Genomic DNA, 21,008 nt, shown 5'->3' on the forward strand with positions numbered 1-21,008 from the left:
ACCTTCATGTCAGGGTTCCGGCAAGAAATTCCAGCCACTTTCACCCCTGGCCTACTGTTGAAACATACTTGAGACTTTCTAAATATATGCTAGGATGTTACAACATACAGATGTGCTAACCACAACATGATGCCTGTAACACACTCACACAAAAATGTTAGCTTCAGTCTGGTAGAATTACGCTACATGTTAGCTAGTTAACAGAAATGAGTGGATGATATGATTTCTCCCACTAAACATCATGAGCAGGGGTCAGCAACAATTGGCTCTTTGAACCCTGGGATGCGGCTCAGTATTACTGTAAACATTGAATAAATAAATATTCGATTGAAATTTATTATGGTGCTTGCAACATTTTACAACAAAGTTGAACTTCCTTTTAGCAGCCAGATCAAGTCAGGCTCACTATAACACAACACTCACGCAGGCCATGAACTCACCAATAGCGTACCACACGAATGCTATTTTTAGACCGTGACGTCGCCATCGTAACGCAGAAGTGGGACATTATCAACACGCCCTCGCATACAAACCATGGTATTTCTGCTTATTTTCTCCGGTAATCTTTCAAAAAAGAACATGCCGATCCAACACTGCTGCTATGGAACTTGTAGAAAAGACTAGACATTACGAGATATGAAGAATGTTTTCTTTCCAAAACCAAAAACTCGGAGGAAAAAATGTGAAGAATGGATCAACTTGCGCGGACGTCCAAAAGACCAGTCTAAGTTCAGCAAGCTGAAACCATTCGCATTTCATATGCAGTAAACATTTTGTTATTTTGTTGAGGGCCATGGTCATTCATAGGATGAAGAAGTAAGCCATTTTGATATTTTTACTTATTTTTTAGCGTGCCGTTTTGCCGTGCTGCTTCTGACAGTTAATGACCTGAAAAAAATTAAAATGGTATCTGACTGCCATTGTTACCTTTTCTGTTATTAAAAAAATACAACTTAAGTAAGGGGGAGTGTAAATAAATTATAGAATAAAGATATGTTATTCATGAAAAAAATTAAAAGTGTTCGTTGGCTGTCACTGGGTAGCATTTGCGATCGCTACACAAAACTATCAAATATAAATTGCCCCAAGAATATATAATATATAAGAAAAATAGGGTATATGGTGGTAATGGCTAAATTGTTGGGGACAAACGGGAGGTTGCTCCGCCTAGCCACAATTACTAACGTCATGAATATTAATGAGCAAAAGTGACGTGCTGCTTGCAGTACACCATCATGTAAAGTAGGGGTTGCAACTCAGAAGGTTTATCCACAAGTCTTTCTACCATTCACAGGCAAAAAGACTTGTAGCCACACGTTCCGAGTTGTTGAATACGTTTTAAAAATGCAAGCTGCTCCATGGAGCTAAAAACTGCTCAATAATGAGTGAGGAAAGTGAAGATTCCGTGTGTCACGCTTACCATAGCCCTCCTGACGTGGGTCAACCGGCTTTTTGCTTTGCTTTCGGCAAACTCCAGACTGTTGATGTCCTTCAGGCGCGCTTTGTACTTGCTCATCTGCTCGTTGATTATCAGCTCCACACACCTGCAGGCCATGAACCGCAGTACCATATGTTAAAAATACTTGAATGGATTGTTCTTGTTGATATGTTAGCAAGTCCTTAAATTGAGAGCAAGGAAAAGAACAGTGGACATACGCTGTGGTTTTGCTGATATCTTGGACGCTCTGAAGAGGGTCGATGGTGTCCGGGCAGCGCAGGACACAGGGAGCGAAGACGATGGCTAGCGCGTTTGCCGACATCCTGTTGGTCTCCTCTTGAAGTGCAATCCTGACACCAAAATGTATTTATGTATATACCATAGTACACTGTGATATATACTATATATATGTATAGTGCTTTACGATATGACGAAATACACAATATAAAACTTTTTATCGTCATTTTACATCTCTATCGTCATTCTCGCCATAAATAGACCTGTTCCTTCAATGCACATTTTTGGCCAGCAGCTAGCGTCCAATTTGCAATAACTTGCTACATTGATGGGATTCTGTATGAAATAGTAGTGCCACCAATCGTCCTCAAGATGTCACCATCTCCACTCAATATTTAGCAATTGGACCCTCCTGCAAACCGTACATGAGTAATGCATGCAAGACAATTGAAAATAGAAACACATATTTACTAGGGATGTCCCTGATCCCATCGGAAATCGAGCCCGATTACGCCATTTTTGGAAGATCGGAATTGGGTGAAAAGATCGTGTTTTTAAGATTTTTTAAGGGCTATAAAGCAACAAAATATGTATTTTCCAAAGAACTTATTTTTTGTTTTGTAATAAATTATTGAATAAATTAATAAATTGCCGAAGTATCGGATTGGTACTTGTTATCAGCAGATCGTGTTTGGGACGATCTACAGTGAGACAGATGAACGAAAAACCAAGGCAAGGATTCAACTAGCAACGAAGCGAGCGAGAATACAAGCTGTCAATTTTACGGCAAGCCGCCTAGGATCGGTTTAAAGACACTGCTGATGAGCTGGAATTGGATGCAGGTATCACGTTTGGATAAATCATACAACTCTGCAACAAAACATTCTGACCAGCAGCAGAATGCGACAAAATCAATCATGCCAGTCGTCATACTAGCTTAGCTAGTATAGAGCACAGCTATTCTCCCAGTTTAACCCAATCACGTCATCACCCCCAGCGTGTATTGTGCATGTAAAACATAGCGCCTTCCATCAATGGCAATATTTTATGTGTTTCTAATAACACATTTTAGTAAAAGAGAACAATTGTGGCTGAATTAGAGCTTCCATCAGGTTCCCTCCATCAATGTGTTAAACATGAATTTAATTTGTGTCAATGCTCACCTGACCAGATGGAAAATGAGGCGTTCAAGCGTGCTCAGGTGTGTGCGGCTCAACTGGTCAATGACAGAGTATACGCCTCGGATGACCTCTCGCTTGTTAGGTTGACCTGATGACGGGGGGACAAAACACTGAAATCAGCTGAAAACAATGCAAAATTTGTCACCTGACCATCTTACCCATAGCTCGTAGAAACTCCTCGTAGAGTTCAAATGTCATGAGCGGGCTGGGCAAGTCACGGAGCCACTGCTTGAGCACGCTAGCGATGACGTGGATGTTGTAGTCGTCTAAGCTAACACTGTTCACGTCTGAAAAGCAACACATGATGAGTGTTTATCAGAGGTGAGTAGAGTAGCCAAAACTCTTACTCAAGTAAGAATAGCATTACTTTAATAATACTCAAGTACAAGAATATTTCATGGTATATTTTTTTCTCAGCACAACGTCATGTATATGAACTGTTATTATTATACTTTACAGTACTATAACCTATTACATAACCATATTAGGCCAAAACAAATACACAAAAATCATTCACTTCAGACTAGAAAACAGAAACATCACCAGTTCAAAGAGCGTGAGTGCCCTATAATGGAGAAAACATTTCCTACCATTAAATTAAAACAATAAAATCTATGGTTTTCCGTGATTTATCGGCAGAGGTAGGTAGAGTAGCCAAAACTTTTTACACTAGTAAGAGTAGTGTTACTTAAAAACAATATTACTCAAGTAAAAGTTCTGATGCTATGATTTACTCAAGTACAGATAAAAGTGTACTCAAGTAATGAGTAACATTGTGAGTAACTGCTTACAGTATTGACATTTTTTAAACAATATTTTTTTTCCTCAGGCCAACACCACGTATCTGGACTTTTTATGATACTGTACATATAACCTATTCCACGTACCTACTGTACATATAACCTACTACATGACCACATTAGGCCAAAACAAATACACAAAACAATGAAATTTATACTACAAAATTGAAACATTATTTGTCCAAAGAGCATGAGTGCCCTCTAGTGGAGAAAACAAATTTCCTACTATGAAATTAAAACGATCATACAGTGCCCTCCATAATTATTGGCACCCCTGAAAAGATGTGTTTTTTAGCTTCTAATATTTTTTTTAAATTCAAATAATATGGGACCTTAATGGAAAAAAAGAGAAAAATCCAACCTTCAATACAAGTGCATTCATTCAGTGGGGAAAAAGAAAAAATTATTTGACATCAAATAATGTGTGTCACAATTATGAGAAGCCCTGGTGTTAATACTTTGCACAACCCTCTTTTGCCAACAAAACAAGGTCTGGGAACTGAGATGGCCATGGGAGGAGCTTGATTTTGTGTCTGGTGAACCATTTCTGTGTAGATTTGGCCATATGTTTAGGGTCATTGTCTTGCTGAAAGACCCAGTGACGACCCATCTTCAGCTTTCGGCCGCACAGTCTCACACAAAAATACACACGGTCCCAGGCTTCAACTGGGACCGTATGCTTTGGGTAGATGAGACCAAGATTGAGCTTTTTGGCAACAAACACCCTAAGTGGGTCTGGCGTGCCACGAAAGATGCGCATGCTAAAAAGCACCTCATACCCACTGTGAAGTATGGGGGTGGGTCAGTGATGCTATGGGGCTGTTTCGCTTCCAAAGGCCCTGGGAACCTTGTTAGGGTGCATGGCATCATGAATGCTTTGAAATTCCAGGACATTTTAAATCAAAATCTGTTGCCCTCTGCCCGAAAGCTAAAGATGGGTCGTCACTGGGTCTTTCAGCAAGACAATGACCCTAAACATATGGCCAAATCTACACAGAAATGGTTCACCAGACACAAAATCAAGCTCCTCCCATGGGCATCTCAGTCCCCAGACCGTGTTTTGTTGGCAAAAGGGGGTTGTACAAAGTATTAACACCAGGGGTGCTAATGATTGTGACACACATTATTTGATGTCAAATAATTTTTTTCTTTATGTGGGATTTTTTCCCCACTGAATGAATGCACTTGTATTGAAGGTTGGATTTTTCTCTTTTTTTCCTTTAAGGTCCCATATTATTTGAATGAAAAAAAAATATTAGAAGCTAAAAAACACATCTTTTTCAGGGGTGCCAATAATTATGGAGGGCACTGTATTTCCGGTTTTCCGTGGTCTTTCGGCAGTGGTGGGTAAAGTACACAAATATTTTTCCTACCATGAAATTAAAACGATCACATCTCCGGTCTTTTGATGTCAAATAAAACAGTAAGGTTGACATCCGCGCTTTCGAGTCAGCGTTTTATGTTAAATGGTTAATTTTTACAGCACTCTAAAGACACCACGTGATAGAACAAGGCGGAGTGATGATATTGATAACACTTCTGACTGCATGCTTGTGTGTGGTCATGTGACTGTATTGTTACGTTTGATTAGTATCATGAAGTCATGTGATTATTGTTGCTGGTAAAAATAACAGGTCAAATCTAACATGTAAAATAAAATAAAAAATAAAAATATAACAACTCTAGCATCAGTAGCGGAGTAAGAGTAAGGGAGTATTTATTGACACTCACCAGTGTCAAGACCTTGACGCAGTTCCTTGATTTTATTGGTGGAGCCCGACTTCCTGTAGATGCCCTCCGTGTAGAGGCCGTGCATCTCGATGTAGTTGATGAGCTTCTCCACCAGTTGAGGCACGTTGCGCTCCTCGCTGGTGAGCCTCGAGAGCTCAACGCCGAATTGACGAGACGACAGCTCAGGATCGTACTTGTTGAAAAAAATGGAGACTTGTTAACCGTTTTAGGACACTTATTTAACTCACTGGATGCCACTGACGGTGCAAGACATCCAATCCATTTTGAGCCAGTCAAAATGGGTTGGACGTCTCGCGCTGTCAATGGCAGAGAAAGATGAGCATTCATACGTAAACATGATGTTTTGGTTGATTTAGGCCACACCATAGACTTCATAATGGTATTGAAGGGTCAGATCGGTCATGCACTGCGCCTCGCATTCAAGTAGGGGGCCGCCCACATCAAGAGGAGCTATTCACAAACACACGCACGCAGCGATCTAACGCCAGATTTCTGTTGAAAAACTAGGCAAACTGCACCGCATACAAACAGGAAGGATTGTCTCATTGTGATTTGTTCGAGGATTCAAGGTAATTATTATATTTTTCGGACAATGCATGCCTTTTGAAACGTGAAAAAAATCAATGGGAGAAATTAGCCGCTACTGCATTGGCATCATAGTTCGCAATATTTACGTAAAATAAATGCTAACGGCATGTTTTTGTGCTTTTAACCAAGAAATGAGACTGTTTTACGTCCATATCTATCAAGAATTCAGGGATTTAAGCATTTATTCACAAAAATTATCACCAGAAAAGCTCTGTTTACATAAGGCGACCGCTAGCTACATTCACGAACAGACTAGCATTGTACTTCGAAATATTTACGTAAGATAAATAACTGTTTATTTGCTTTTAACCAAGAATCGAGAATGTTTTACGTCCATGTCTATAAATAATTCAGGGATTTGAGCATTTATTCACAAGAATTTTTAACGAAAAAAGCTCTTTGTCAGCGATTCCACTTGGTCAGCTTTGACGGCCTCGCCAACAATGCAGGCCCCCTATTTATCTGCCCCGCGCCCCGTCAATACATTATGAAGTCTATGGCCACACTTATTGTTGCCTGCATTAGCCCAAATGAGCTGTCTTCATATGTGGACACTAGGTCTTTATGGGGTGGTTAGTTTTTTTTTTTTTTTTTAAATATTTTAATTTAAAAAAAAAAAAAAAAACATTTAACCCTTTTATGCCTGAATTTACATTTTGCTCATGTAACTTATCATATTACTTATTATGTGTTTTATTTAGGGCTGTCAAAATTAACGCGTTAACGGGCGGTAATTAAAAAAAAAATTTTTAATCACGTTAAAATATTTGACGCAATTAACGCACATGCCCGGCTCAGATTAAAATGACAGCAGTGTAATGTCCACTTGTTACTTGTTACCTGTTTTTTGTTGTTTGGCGCCCTCTGCTGGCGCTTGGGTCCAAATGATTTTATGGGTTTGGGGAGTGAGCATGGTGTAATGACATCAACAATGGTGAGCTACTAGTTTATTTTTTGATTGAAAATTTTACAAATTTTAATATAACGAAAACATTAAGAGGGGTTTTAATACAAAATTTTGTATAACTTGTACTAACATTTATCTTTTAAGAACTACGACTTTTTCTATCCATGGATTGCTTTAAGAGAATGTTAATAATGTTAATGGCATCTTGTTGATTTATTGTTATAATAAACAAATACAGTACTTATGTACCGTATGTTGAATGTATATATCCGTCTTGTGTCTTATCTTTTCATTCTAACAATAATTTACAGAAAAACATGGTATATTTTATAGATGGTATGGATTGCGATTAATTACGATTAATTAATTTTTAAGCTGTAATTAACTCGATTAAAAATTTTAATCATTTGACAGCCCTAGTTTTATTATATCCCTTTGATTTCACTTATTATTGCCAGTCGTGGAATTTAATGAAGTAAAAGTACTTTGTACATTTTTTTTGGTGTATCTGTACTTTACTTGAGTACAAATATGAAGTGGGACTTTTTACTTCACTACATTTTACAGCACGTACTGTATCTGTATTTTTTTATTCCACTACTTTTTAAATTGTCGTCTACGCTGCACGTTACTTTTGTGTGTTTTTTTTTCTCATTGTGAATTGATAGGTTCATTTTCAAGCCTCGTGCAACTCCTGTAATTGAGCACTAGGGGCAGCAACACGAATACAAGCAAGATAAGGCAGGTGAACAGGATATTGACCAATAGAAATCAACAGAAAGAGCGCCGCGCCTTCAGTTGAGTGCTGCATACTCTTGTCCAGTAGGTGGGGGTATGCACCTGTTAGTTCCTTGCAATCCGCCATTAAGCTAAATTTTGGAATTTTTTGAGATTGTTAAACTCCTGTTTACAGTGCAGTCAATTTTATTGGTTTACTATTCTATCCTGCACAGTTTGAAATAAAATTGAGCAGTCAATATGTTTTCTGGTTTTTTCTTAGAATATCGGCTCAGATCTCTGTATAAATATATATATTTGTATACTGTATATATCAATTTTTGTATTGAGGGAAAATACTTTAACTTTTAAGTTGTAAAGTAAATTTTAAGGCAAGTAATTTTGTACTTGTACTTTTACCTGAGTAATTTCTTTGCTCCTTATCTGTACATTTACTTAAGTAAAAACAGTAAGCACTTCATTCACCACTGACTGATTATTGCTGCTCACAATGAAGAAACGCTTGCTGCTGTGTTTGAAATACTTGTTGTTGCTTGCTATACGAAAATGCTTTGCAGACATTGATCAAAATGCCTTGATAATGACCGGTCCAGGCGATCTTGACCGAGACAAGGCCAGCCTTGCTTTTTGAAATGTTTTGACACACATGTACTAGTAGTACTAAACAAATACACTGGGTTTCTAGTATGCTTTGCTTCCCCTACCCCTCTGGGGTGGACACCCTCATGTAAATCAGGATCGAAATCAAAATAAAAAGAAAGGGAACGGAGGTGTGGGTTTAAGAATGGAGAAGGGAATTGTGTTGTGCAGTCTTAGTATTGTGTTGTATAGTTTCCTCTGTTCTCCGTTGCAAGGTGAGTGCCTTCTCTCCTCATTTTGTATAATATTTACAAATGTCATCCTAAGGATAGATATGAACTTGACACATTCACTGACATTGAAAGTGATAGACGTCCATTCCAATTGCTGCCAGACCCTCTAAGTTAAAATGGATTGGATGTCTATCGCCGTCAATGGCAGCCAACAAGTTAAGAAATTTACATTAAATAGCATTGGGGGAAATACGTACATAAGTACATAAAATGAATAATCATAAATATAATAATAATAGAAAATTAATCTGAAAAAGGAAAAACAAGTAATTGAAAACTCTACATTAAAAAAACAGATACAAAAAAATACAAGAAAATTGGAAACTTAAAAAAAATACTTTTTTAAAAATATGAAGAAATAAAAATGAGTAAATTATTTCAAAATGCCTCCTTTTTATTTTTGAAATGTATTAGTTTTTTTTTTTTTTAGGTAAAATGTATCTTTTCTACATTTACTTTTACTTCAAAATCATTAAAAAAAATCTTAAGGAATTTCATATTTCAGTATTTTCACATATTTAGCAGTATTTTTAAATTTAATTTTCTATATTTAGTATTTTTTGAATTAATGCTATTCTTATGTATTTATATAATCCACCAATGTGCATATTTATCAAATTTAAATTCAGATGAAAAGAAAGATTTAAAAAGAATTTGACACGAATCGTCGCCTACCTTTTTACTGCATTTGGTGGCCATCTTGGAGCAGCACTTTCTGTGGCAGGCGTAGCGACACACTGCAACACAACACAATAACTGATGTCAGTCTGAGGTTTGAGAACGCAAAAGAGTCTGAGGAGGAATCTGATTGGTTTACGTGAGTCAAAGTGCTAAAAAGTGCTAGCATAATGGAAGATGGAATTACAACAAGAGAGGGCTGGAAAGTTTAATCACATTTTTACTCCCCTTGGAGAAAAAGGATAAGTGTAAGGTAAGTGCGTTAGAGAGAAATTAGTAATGGTTAGCTTTTGTTCATTCGTTTTAAGTTACGCGAGAGTTCGGCTAAGCTAGTAAGCTAGCAGGGTGACTAGGTGCCCTAGGCGAAAGTGACAATGACAATATACTATGTCGGAAAACGCAGACAAGATGAAAAAGCATTTTCTGCTCTTGCACTCCTCTTTAAAAGAAACTGCGGTATTTTAAGCCAAAACAACTGATGTGTTTGATAGAACAATATGTCTATATGCTGCCATAGCAGATTCATGGCGCATTAAGCCATGCCCCAAGCCCCAAACTATTTTAAATTTGTTCTACCCTGGAAACCCCCGTTTACAGACGTCGCGCAGCCATAAAAAGAAGTAATTATATTTATTATTCAAAATGTCTGTCGTTTTTACCTTAGAATCATTAATTGGAGTCTAATATTTTGTTTAAAAAAAAAAAAAGACTTTAAAAAAATTATTCACTCGCATGTTTCACCCATAAAGTCCTCCCAAAATCCGGCTGTGGCCTTTTGACACTCGATGATACATGCTATATGGAGTTTTTGGATCGAAACAAGGTAAGTAGGCGATAATATCTCGTTAAAATTATGGCGTCCTTAATTATGTTCTCGCATGCCCTCACCTCCAGTTAGGGTTTCGCTGTTAAATTTTTTTTTAAATGCCCTCTTGTTCAAAAATTTTCCAATGATGCATCACACATGCATACAGGACAATTATGAAATTTGGCCAAATTGGGGGTCTCAGAGCGGAACTTCAAGTCACCTGAGTGTTTTTCCTTGTAACAACAAAATCCGTGTAAGCCCTGCTGCATTCGGCAACTATAATATTATTTGTAATTTCACCTCATTTTCGTCACCCAAGTGGCCGGTGTATCGATCTACACCTCACATCAACACAAGCTGAGAGGTTGTTAGAATTTTCTCCACGAATGATCAATGAAGTGATAACAACAAACATACAATCCTTTAGGTATATCCTTAGGTTTACAACAAATCCCTAATTTATTATCTGCAGCTGGTTTTGATTTCAGGCGTATGGCGAGGTAGATCAAAACTGGCGCTTTGAAGCGAGATGCTGTTCAAAACATTCCACTTCACACCATATATAAAAGCGCTTCCAGGAGTTCACGCATAGCACAGAAGGTCTCGGAGTATCATCTACGTCATGCTGAATCTATTTTTGGAGATTCCGTGTGTTCCTCTGGTTTGATGTTGCAGTTTTAACTTTGTCATCATACCGCTTGCTTCAACCGCAATTCATGTTGTTCTTTCTAAACTGGAAGTTCGGAGCAGACATTTTCCAAGATGGCGCCGCCCATGTTTCGCTCAGGAAACCTGTCTATATTAGGGCTGTCAAAATTATCGCGTTAACGCGGGGTAATTTTTAAAATTAATCACGTTTAAATATTTGACGCAATTAACGCACATGCCCCGCTCAAACAGATTAAAATGACAGCACAGTGCAATGTTACTTGTTACTTGTGTTTTTTGGAGTTTTGTCGCCCTCTGCTGGCGCTTGGGTGCGAATGATTTTATGGGCTTAAGCACCCATGAGTAATTGAGTAATTATTGACATCAACAATGGCGGGCTATTAGTTTATTTTTTGATTGAAAATTTAACAAATGTTATTAAAACGAAAACATTAAGAGGGGTTTTAATACAAAATTTATATAAATTGTAGTAACTTTTCTCTTTTAAGAACTACAAGTCTTTCTATCCATGGATCACTTAAACAGAATGTTAATATTGTTAATGCCATCTTGTTGATTTATTGTTATAATAAACAAATACAGTACTTATGTACCGTATGTTGAATCTATATATCCGTCTTGTGTCCTATCTTTTCATTCCAACAATAATTTACAGAAAAATATGGCATATTTTATAGATGGTTTGAATTGTGATTAATTACGATGAATTAATTTTTAAGCTGTAATTAACTCGATTAAAAATTTTAATCGTTTGACAGGCCTAGTCTATATACAGTAGGGCTGCAGCTATCGAATATTTTAGTAGTCGTTTAATCGATGGACTAGTTAGTTCGAATAATCGAGTAATCGGATAAGGAACATGAAAAATTAAAATACCTGAGCTGAGCCTCAAACGGTATAGTTTTTAAAAAAAATGAGAAACCTATGTACAACAGAAGAACAATTGGCTAACTTACATAGAAAAAGCCCGGTAGCTTAAATGCTATAAAATGCTAGGTTTTTATTTTATTTTACAATGCTCTTAACAAATGGTTCAGACACATATTCCCATAAAAAACGGCTAAATATACCTATAAGCTAAATTATGAATGCATTAAAAAACATTAGCTCAAACAAAAACGTTGGTCTTAACAGGGAGCAGTTGGATTCAGCCATGTGAAAAGAGGCAGACCAGAGGGCAGTGCATCCGCCCTAATCAATAAAACTAAATGCAAACACTTTAAAAATAAGCCATTACAACGCCGCTTTAATTAAACGAATACTCGAAGCAAAAAAATTTAATTCGAATATTTTTTTCTTATCGAATACTCGAGTTAATCGATTAATCGTTGCAGCACTAATATACAGTATAGCATGGTGAAATGTACTTAACATGTTAGAAAACATTCAGAAGGTGCATGAGTCCCCCCCCTCCACCCCAAAGCAATTTGATGTCTCCTCCACTTGATAGCTCCCTAGGCAACCGCCGAGCTCACCTAAGTAAACCAGGTATGCTTTTCTGATGGCATTGAGGACACATTTGTTGACAGTTAAAGAATTAGAATCAAACTTTGAATTGCTTTGAATGACACTTAATCCTTTGCGTTCACACTCACATTTGCAGACGCAAGCTCGGTCCATCATCCAAATGAGGGAGGAGCAGTACTCGCAGTAAGTGGGGATACTGTACTGCGTGGATTTGAAGATGTGACCATTGTGCTCCTCAACCTGCATGAAAAGGACAGAAAAATCTATGTCAAGTGTGTTTACTTGACAAATGAACGTACAAGTTTCAATGCCAAACTCACAATGTCAGTTTCTTTCTTGCGAGACTTCTTGCGCTCTCGTTTGGCAGCCTGCAAAAAAGATATCATAATAGTTAATTTTTGTAAACAGTACGTTGATCGATTGGTTGGGGCCGATTTAATAAATTTTGGGGGATCAGTGATTGGTCGATCACTAAAACTCTTGAGGTGAGTAGTAACACGTTGCATTTACTTCGTTACATTTACTTGAGTAACATTTTGCTAAAAAATGTACTTCTATGAGTAATTTTTCCACACCATACTTTTTACTTAGCCTGCTTTGCTGTGGGAAAGAAGAAGCGCTAAAATTCCTTGTCTACTTTGGGCTACACTAGACTCATTGTTCATTGTTCCTCTTAATTCTACATATTAGATTTGACTTTAATTTTGCCAGCACAGTGGCTCTACATCGCGAAAATAATCACATGACTCCATTATACCAATCAGACGTAAAAATAACAATACAGTCACAGGACCACACACAAGCTTGCAGATGGAAGCCCTATGATCAATGCCGTGGCGTCTTGAAAGCACCATAAACAAATTATCTATTTGACATAGAGCGCTGCTGTCAAAATTACTCGAAAGCGTGGATTTCAACCTCTCTCCCAGTTTTTATTTGGCACTGATATACCACGGAAAACTGCAGATATGACTGTTTATAAATATATTTTCTCCAGGAAATAGCACTCATGATAGTTGGACGGGTCATGTTTCATTCTAAAGGTTTTTCTAATCTGAATTCAATGATTTTTGTGCATTTTTTGGGCTAATATGGTCATGTAATAGGTGAGAGTACAGTACAATGACAACCGTTCACATAGATTATGTTCTACTGAGAAAAACAAAATCAGACATTGTAAGCAGTTACCGTACTAATTACTTGAGTATTTTCACTGAATACCTTTTTTATATTTTACTTGAGTATTTTTTTGGGGCATGAATACATTTCTTTTACTTGAGATATAGTATTTTGAAGTAACGCTACTCTAATTTTTGCCTACTCTACCCATTTCTGCTAAAACTATAACTGCAAATCATGTCTAGCGATAGCCACATTAGCCCGCTAGCATTTGGTCTTGGACATTCGTGGTTGTTAATATGAGCACATGAGTGCACTTCTTAGGTATTTTCATATTTTTACAACCCAAACATAATGTTTACAATTGTACCGTCTGCTACTCATGACTAAGTTAATGTGGGAAGAAGTGGAATTTATATTGGCGTTCCCTTTACTCACTGTGTGGTAATTTTTTACGGCCACTAGATGGCCTCATTACTCTGTCTATCCTGTATTACTGAACTCAGTCTGATAATTTTACCTGTTTAATGCTCATTTGGCTTCCATTCACACTGTTCCAGCATTAAACTGGATTAAAATGCAAAAAAAATATATAAAGCCTTAGAGACCTGAAATAGTTTAGTAGTTTTCTTCTTTATAAAATTAGGGAAGCAATTTCCTTGAACATTGTAATTGCATCTTGGTAAAGTGAAGTACTGCGGCATTTTATTTTTTGGTAAAATGGTTAAGGGATCAGCAAAAATCGAGATTAGCAGGTCAGGCTTTTAATAAATCGGTGATACCCAAAAAATTGTGATCGATGCTATGGGGCGCCGTTTGTAAAGCACCACGTGCCAAAAATTACGAAAACATTTTCTCACATTTAGCGCCACGCAGTGTTAAAAATGTGGTATGAAATGTTTACTGTCACTTTTTTTTTTGCACATTTTCAACATTATTTAGCAACTTCAATATTTATTTTTAAATAATAAGTATTGGACTTGGAATGTTTAAATCCAGAACTAAATATTTATTTAAATCTTAAATGTAAATCTTAAATTTATATTCTATATATATATTTTAAATAGGGCTGTCAAAATTATCACGTTAACGGGCGTTAATTATTTTTTTTAATCAATCACGTTAAACTATTTGACGCAATTAACGCATCCACTGAATGACCTGCTCACGCATTGCCTCAAACAGATTACAATGACGCCGTTTATGGACATTAAGAGTGAAGAGAATGCCACCGGCCGCTTGGGGGCAGCGCCGTTCCATACTAATGTTATTCCTTCTATTAGTGGGAGAATTAGTAGTTGTGAGATGTTTATGCTGTTGTATTTTGCTATCAGTGCTCCACACATATTTCTGTAAGTAGTCTTTCTTTTAGTGGCAATTATGTGTCTCTTGTTGTATTTTGGGTAAGATATGTACAGAGATATATATGTTATAAAGGCAAGTGGACACAGGCATTCTTTGGACCGCGCCGTTTATTGGCATCAGCAACTCCTTCACAACAAACATATGTATCATTTAGTGAAAGCACAACAAAAATAATATTCCTATCTCTCAAAAAAAAAAAAATGTTCACCAAAAGAAAAGCACTTCAGTCTGTAGTAATGAGGCCCTATTTTCACACAGTTAAACAACAATGCAAAGTGAACTAGCCTTCCCAATCAAAATAGCTATGCAAAATACACATAAAACTTACTCAGACTTTGGTCACGCTGTTCTTATTATTGTTATTTTTATTCTTGTTATTATTATATTAACTACTTTTGATTGAAAATTTTTACAAATTTTATTAAAACGAAAACATGAAGAGGGGTTTTAATATAAAATTATTATAACTTGTAACTATAACATTTATCTTTTAAGAACTACAAGTCTTTCTATCTGTGGATCACTTTAACAGAAAGAATGTTATTAATGCCATTTGTGGATTTATTGTTCTCATAAACAACTACAGTACTTATGCACAGTATGTTGTATGTACAGTGGGGAGAACAAGTATTTGATACACTGCCAATGGGTTTTCCCATTGGCAATGTATATATCAGTCTTGTGTCTTATCTTTCCATTCCAACAATAATTTACAGAAAAATATGGCATATTTTAGAGATGGTTTGAATTGCGATTAATTACGATTAATTAATTTTTAAGCTTTGATTAACTCGATTAAAAATTTTAATTGTTTGACAGCCCTAATTTTAAATTTATATCCTAAATATATATATGAAATTTATATCCGAAATATATATCCTAAATCTGAATTTTATATTAAATCCTACATGTAAATGTTATATCTAAATACTATATTTAAATCTTTAATCTGGAAACAGTTAAAGCTAAATATTTAGCGTAATATGGAAATTCACATGACTGGAGACAGGAAGTAACAAAATAAAAGCTGGAGCAGCTCAGACTGTATGTTTACGTTGCTTGAAAATGAATTAGACATAACATTTACATGTAGGATTTAATATAAAATTCAGATTTAGGATATATATTTCGGATATAAATTTCTTATATATATATTTAGGCTATAAATTTAATATATATATATAATATAAATTTAAGATTTACATTTAAGATTTATATAAATATTTAGTTCTGGATTTAAACATTCAAGTCCAATACTTATCATTTAAAAATAAATATTTAAGTTGCTAAGTAATGTTGTAAATGCAAAAAAAAGTGACTGTAAACATTTCACATCACATTTTTAACACTGCGTGGCGCTAAATGTGAGAAAATGTTTTCGTAATTTTCGGCATGTACTGCTTTACAAATGACACCCCATATGATGCATCCCTAATATGAACATAAAGATTGTTTAGCCCCGTGTTTTCGCCACATAATTTTTTGGTTTTATTCAGTTCATTCTTTCAGCTTCTTCTTACCCTTCCGATGGTCCCCTCCATGGGCTTGTATTCGGTCATGAACTCGTCCAGGAAGACTTTGAAAGTGTTGACCCACACCTTGACGGGCGACTCACACCAGTCGCGCTGTTCCAGCCGCATGGTTTTCTCTAGGATGTGCTCGAAAAGAGCGTACAAATCCTTGTAACGGATACTCTTGCCATCGTCCATCTGGTAGTTGAAATAAAATATGATATGATTTGTTTCAACCATGGAGAAAAACTCTGCGTGAACTCACAGCAAGGGCTGTGGAGTACGAGTTGAAGATGTTGATGCGGAACTCCTTCAGGGCTTTCTTGAAGACCACATCAACCATGGTGTCCTTTTTGCCATTTTCGCTATCCAGGTCAGCGATCTGACAGGACAAAAGACCGAAAGGTTCACATACATTTAATGATCAGACGGACATTCATTTAACACTTCTGCTCCGTTTTTGTTTTTAGTTGGAACCTTTTTCAGGAGGAAGTCGTTCATGCTGCGATAGTCGTGAGCCGAGCTCAGAATATGCAGCGCATCGTTCTGCCACTGCACGGGTTCCAGAGTGACGCTGCTGATTTTGACGCTGCGTCGTCGCTTCATCTTGGGTGAAGGTTCTTTGTTCTCCTTGCTGTCGCGCACTCGTGGGGAAGTTGCCTCCAGATCGGGACTGTGAGGAGGGGATGGATGCTCTAACATACAGAGAAAACAATGATTATGTTTCAGTGCCAATGAAATTAGAGGAACACTCTAAGAGATCAGACCAATTCAAAGCATCACCACATGTGGTAGAGTGGGCACCTCTGTGACCTTTGACCCCAAAATATAATCATCTCCGTTTCATTTTATAAACCTTTCCTCCAAGTTTCTCAAACTTCGCGCCCTCAGTCCATCGCGGATTGTTTTTTTCAATTAAAAAAACAAAAAACAAATACAGACGAACTGTCCCGAACTCGCTCTCGCTCCCTCCCTCCTCCTGGTCTTTGTTCCCCAGGCAGGCAGTGCACAGTGCACTGGGGTTGCTTATAAAAGTTAACAATGTTGACAGATGTCTGGGTCTGATCTTGCCAAATCCGCTAACTTCAAAGTACCCCATGCGTCAATCATCGTTTAACTTGTTAAACAGTTGCTGTAGCAACTCAATGTGTGTAAGTGAGCAGTTTGAGTGGACTCACTCAGTGAAGCATTTAACTCATTCACTCCCTGCCATTTTCACCGGTGCAACCCCCTTCGCTCCCGGCCGTTTTACTGGATTTTGATTGATTTTGCAAGGCCCACAGAAAATTCTGTTCTATTGCTATATAAACATGGAATTCACCAAAAGAAAGATTAGACTCTTTTCTTTCAGCAGGAAAAAAAGTTCATATCTTTTTCCATTCTTTAGAAATCAGCATTAGAAAATAGCTTAGTTTGAGCAATTTTATAATTTCTGATGAAAAAACAGAGAAATTGAGCTTTTTGTGAAAGTATACATTTCAAACATAACTTTGACTTTAACACAGCTATTTTTTGCTTTAGTTACATCCCAGACATCTGAATAATGTTTTCCCTTTACAAATAACATAAACAACAAGACAAATAGAGCTTTTGATAGAAAGTAACAATCTAGTTACACATAAGTAGCTGAAAGATGACTCTGTTGTGGCCGCGACAGCCGGGGTAAACTTTTCCCTCATCGCCGCCTGTCTCATAAAGATGGATTTTTTTTTAGTCTTTCTTTTGTGGTGACCACTGCCTCGTGGCAGAGTTCGCCTGGGGAACTTGTGTTCTTGGGGGGAACTGGTTTGGCTGTGTGCGTTTCCGTGCGGGACACTGGAGGGGGCGGGGTACGCGAGCGCCCGAGCACGGCGGCGCGGGCTCTGCTCGGCGAGCAGCACGGACTCAACGGCATCGTCCGCTGCACTGGTGGTCCCGGTCGTTCTGCTCAATTGTCCAGCGCCTGGCATCCCAGGCGTCCTCCCGGTTGTTCTGCTCGGTCGCCCGCCGCCTGGCATCCTGGACATCCATTCCATCGTCTTCCGCTGGCGCCCCGGCCGTTCACTCCGTTGAATCGGGTTGCGGGTCTTACCAAATGCGCTACAGCCCTCCAGTGGCTAGTTTTATTGCTTTAAAAATTGATTTTCAGCTTTGTGCTTTGGAGCTTAGTTGAATCAGAACCCAGAGATGTCTCTTGTGAAAAAAACATATAAAATACGTCTTTGGGACACTGAAACAATTAAAAACAGAATGTATTTATACGTTTTTGGGAGCAATTGAGTAAATAAAGGCAAGCATTTTTTTTTTTTACTATAGTGCTTTATACTTGTTTAAAAATAATTCGGTGGGACAGTAACATGTTTAAAACAATACACTGAACACCAAATTTAAAAAAAAAAAAAATGGGAGGGTGCGCTACTTCGCTGTTTTTCACTTATCGCGGCGGGTTCTGGTCCCCATTAACTGCGAAAAAAGAGGGATCACTGTATTCACTTGAGGTTGAACACAAATGTACAGGCAAAAAAAAAAAAAAGCAAACAGGCAGATGGAACTGAATATAGTACATAACCTTCACTTCTGTTGATTTCATCTACTGGTGGAGGAAATAACATTAAAGCTGTAACAGGAATGCTGTTAATCTGTGGCCTTAGTTTTCAGGGTTGCAAGTGTTTTTTTTTTTTACCAAATTACTGTGTGGTCAATGTAAAAACTGGACCCTTTTAAAGCAGTTTTAGTTTGTCTATTTTGTCATGGCAGGACAGTTAAGTTTACTACCTCCGAGTCTGGGGACCTCTACCTTAAGACACAACTATAGATATAGATTGCTGATTTTTTGTTAATCATGGCTGAGAAACTGCCTATACCAGGGGTGTCCAAACTTCTTGCGAAGCGGGCCAGCTTTGGTGTGGTAAAACTGTGGGGGGCCGACCTTGGCTGACGTCCTTTATGTAGAACAATATGTTTAAGCAAATTTTAGCAAGCCATTCTGTGTGTCACATTTGCTTTATTATTTTTTTAATCAATAATTTCAAGAATCTCGCAACTAGCCCTTGTGGCGTTCTCTTTCGACTCTCGGGCTCTTGCGAAATACTGCTGCTGTGAAATTAAACTAGCTTCAAGTTACTTCAATTTCTCGCTACGGATCCTCCCTGTAATCTTGACGTACATGCCAGCGTGTCTTGTTTGGTAATATCGCCTCACATTGAAATCTTTAAAAACAGCGACTGTCTTTTGCAAATGAGGCAGACAGTTGTTGCGTATTTTAGTGAAGAATAGTCCAATTTCCACCTATCGTTGAAGCGTCCGCCATCGCAGTCAATTTTTTTTTTTTTTTGTGTTGATTGTCACCATTTTAGAAAATTGGAAGTAAAGGGTCACACGGGGTAATGGTAAAATGGTAAATGGTGTTATACTCGTATAGCGCTTTTCCACCTTTAAGGCGCTCAAAGCGCTTTACACTACATCGTCATCTACCTACTGGTGACGCAGTAATGATGCTTAGAGTGCTGCTGCCTTTTTGTGGGTAAATGAGGAGCAGCATTTAGTGTGTAAGATACTTCATATGCTGGTAGCAGTACTGCTGACCAATTTATCAAGTCTGTGTGTGGGCCAGATGTTATTGATTTTATGACAGAGGCTGGGGGACGGATGAAATTTGACCACGGGCCGCATTTGGCCCCCGGGCCGGATTTGAACATGTCTGGCCTATACTGTAGGCCTATCTATATCTATAAATTAAACTTTGTGTGTGTGTGTGTGTGTGTGTCTGTGTGTGTTCGTTCCCTATGGACTCCAAAACGGCTGGGGACATTTTGACGAAAATTTTCACAGTTGTTCTTTGTGTCTGGGAGTGTTTTTTAGATTTCCTCTCTATTTAGTGTGGAAAATTAATCTGAAACTCCAAAATTTAGCATCGAAAATGCGACCTGATTCTGGGCGACAAGATGCGTCTCTTACGATTGCAATTTTGCAGTTGGCTTTCAAACTTTACGGTTTTATGTATACATTTACGTAAATGTGCTGTAGTGATACATTGCGGCTTTGGGTACTCCACAAGAAGCTAGACTTAAAAAAAAAAAAAAAAAAATAGAAATTTGGAATATTACAGTATTGGTCCGAATATAAGACGGCCCTGATTATAACACACATTCGTAAATGAATGGCTTCTGGTTTTTGAAATGTAAATAAACCAATCTATTGAGATAAAAAACAAAATTGCAATAACTGCATTAAACATCAAAGTGGAGACTAACTGTAGTCTTGAACCAAATCTGAATAAGGAAAAACATTGCAATAAAATAATGCAAACTGGTTAAACTTGAGAGCAGCTGAGATCTGTCATGAAAGATCATTACTCCTCAAGTTCAGCATTCGCTCAAATGATATCTAGCGCCATCTAGCGTCGTGAATGGGTATAATGTCTAGACCCCGAATATAAGAAGACTCCCACTTTTTTAGTCATATTTCAATGCAAAAAAACACTGTCTTATATTCGGGCCAATACGGTACAAAGGGATTTATTTTGGCTGGATATTCATACAACTAGCGACTGTTATTTGGTATGTGTTACACCCGTAATGGTTCATGGGGAGTTGTGATAAACATGACTGAGAGTGGTGGTTGCCGTTTTCACGTTCTGGTATTATTTGTTCAAAAGAGCCGCCATCTCTTGGGGTCGTGCGGTGTATGTTGCACAAGAGCAGCAAATGTGAAACTGCGGAACTGTCTTACTCAGCCTTCTCCAAGTCGCTCGCCTCAATACAGTATAGTAGGGTTGTTCCGATCATGTTTTTTTGCTCCCGATCCGATCCCGATCGTTTTAGTTTTGAGTATCTGCTGATCCTGATATTTCCCGATCCGATTGCTTTTTTTTGCTCCCGATTCAATTCCAATCATTCC

The 21,008-nt window shown here is 37.6% G+C and overlaps 1 protein-coding gene across 4 annotated transcripts in view; it reads right to left on the reverse strand.

The window, feature by feature from the left end:
• The window catches only part of LOC130916718 (unconventional myosin-IXAa-like), a 255,075-nt gene that overhangs the window by 16,361 nt on the left and 217,706 nt on the right, over positions 1–21,008 (reverse strand). For all 4 annotated transcript variants that reach the window (XM_057837631.1, XM_057837630.1, XM_057837629.1 and 1 more), the window contains 11 exons: positions 16,608–16,825; positions 16,396–16,512; positions 16,140–16,328; positions 12,456–12,503; positions 12,264–12,375; positions 9,189–9,250; positions 5,388–5,580; positions 3,015–3,143; positions 2,839–2,944; positions 1,657–1,788; positions 1,421–1,544 (listed from right to left, as the gene is read on the reverse strand). In XM_057837631.1, coding sequence (XP_057693614.1) covers positions 1,421–1,544; positions 1,657–1,788; positions 2,839–2,944; positions 3,015–3,143; positions 5,388–5,580; positions 9,189–9,250; positions 12,264–12,375; positions 12,456–12,503; positions 16,140–16,328; positions 16,396–16,512; positions 16,608–16,825 — 1,430 coding nt within the window. The remainder of the gene's footprint in view (positions 1–1,420; positions 1,545–1,656; positions 1,789–2,838; positions 2,945–3,014; positions 3,144–5,387; positions 5,581–9,188; positions 9,251–12,263; positions 12,376–12,455; positions 12,504–16,139; positions 16,329–16,395; positions 16,513–16,607; positions 16,826–21,008) is intronic.

The sequence above is a fragment of the Corythoichthys intestinalis genome, chromosome 5 (assembly GCF_030265065.1).
Source record: "Corythoichthys intestinalis isolate RoL2023-P3 chromosome 5, ASM3026506v1, whole genome shotgun sequence".
NCBI lineage: Eukaryota > Metazoa > Chordata > Actinopteri > Syngnathiformes > Syngnathidae > Corythoichthys > Corythoichthys intestinalis.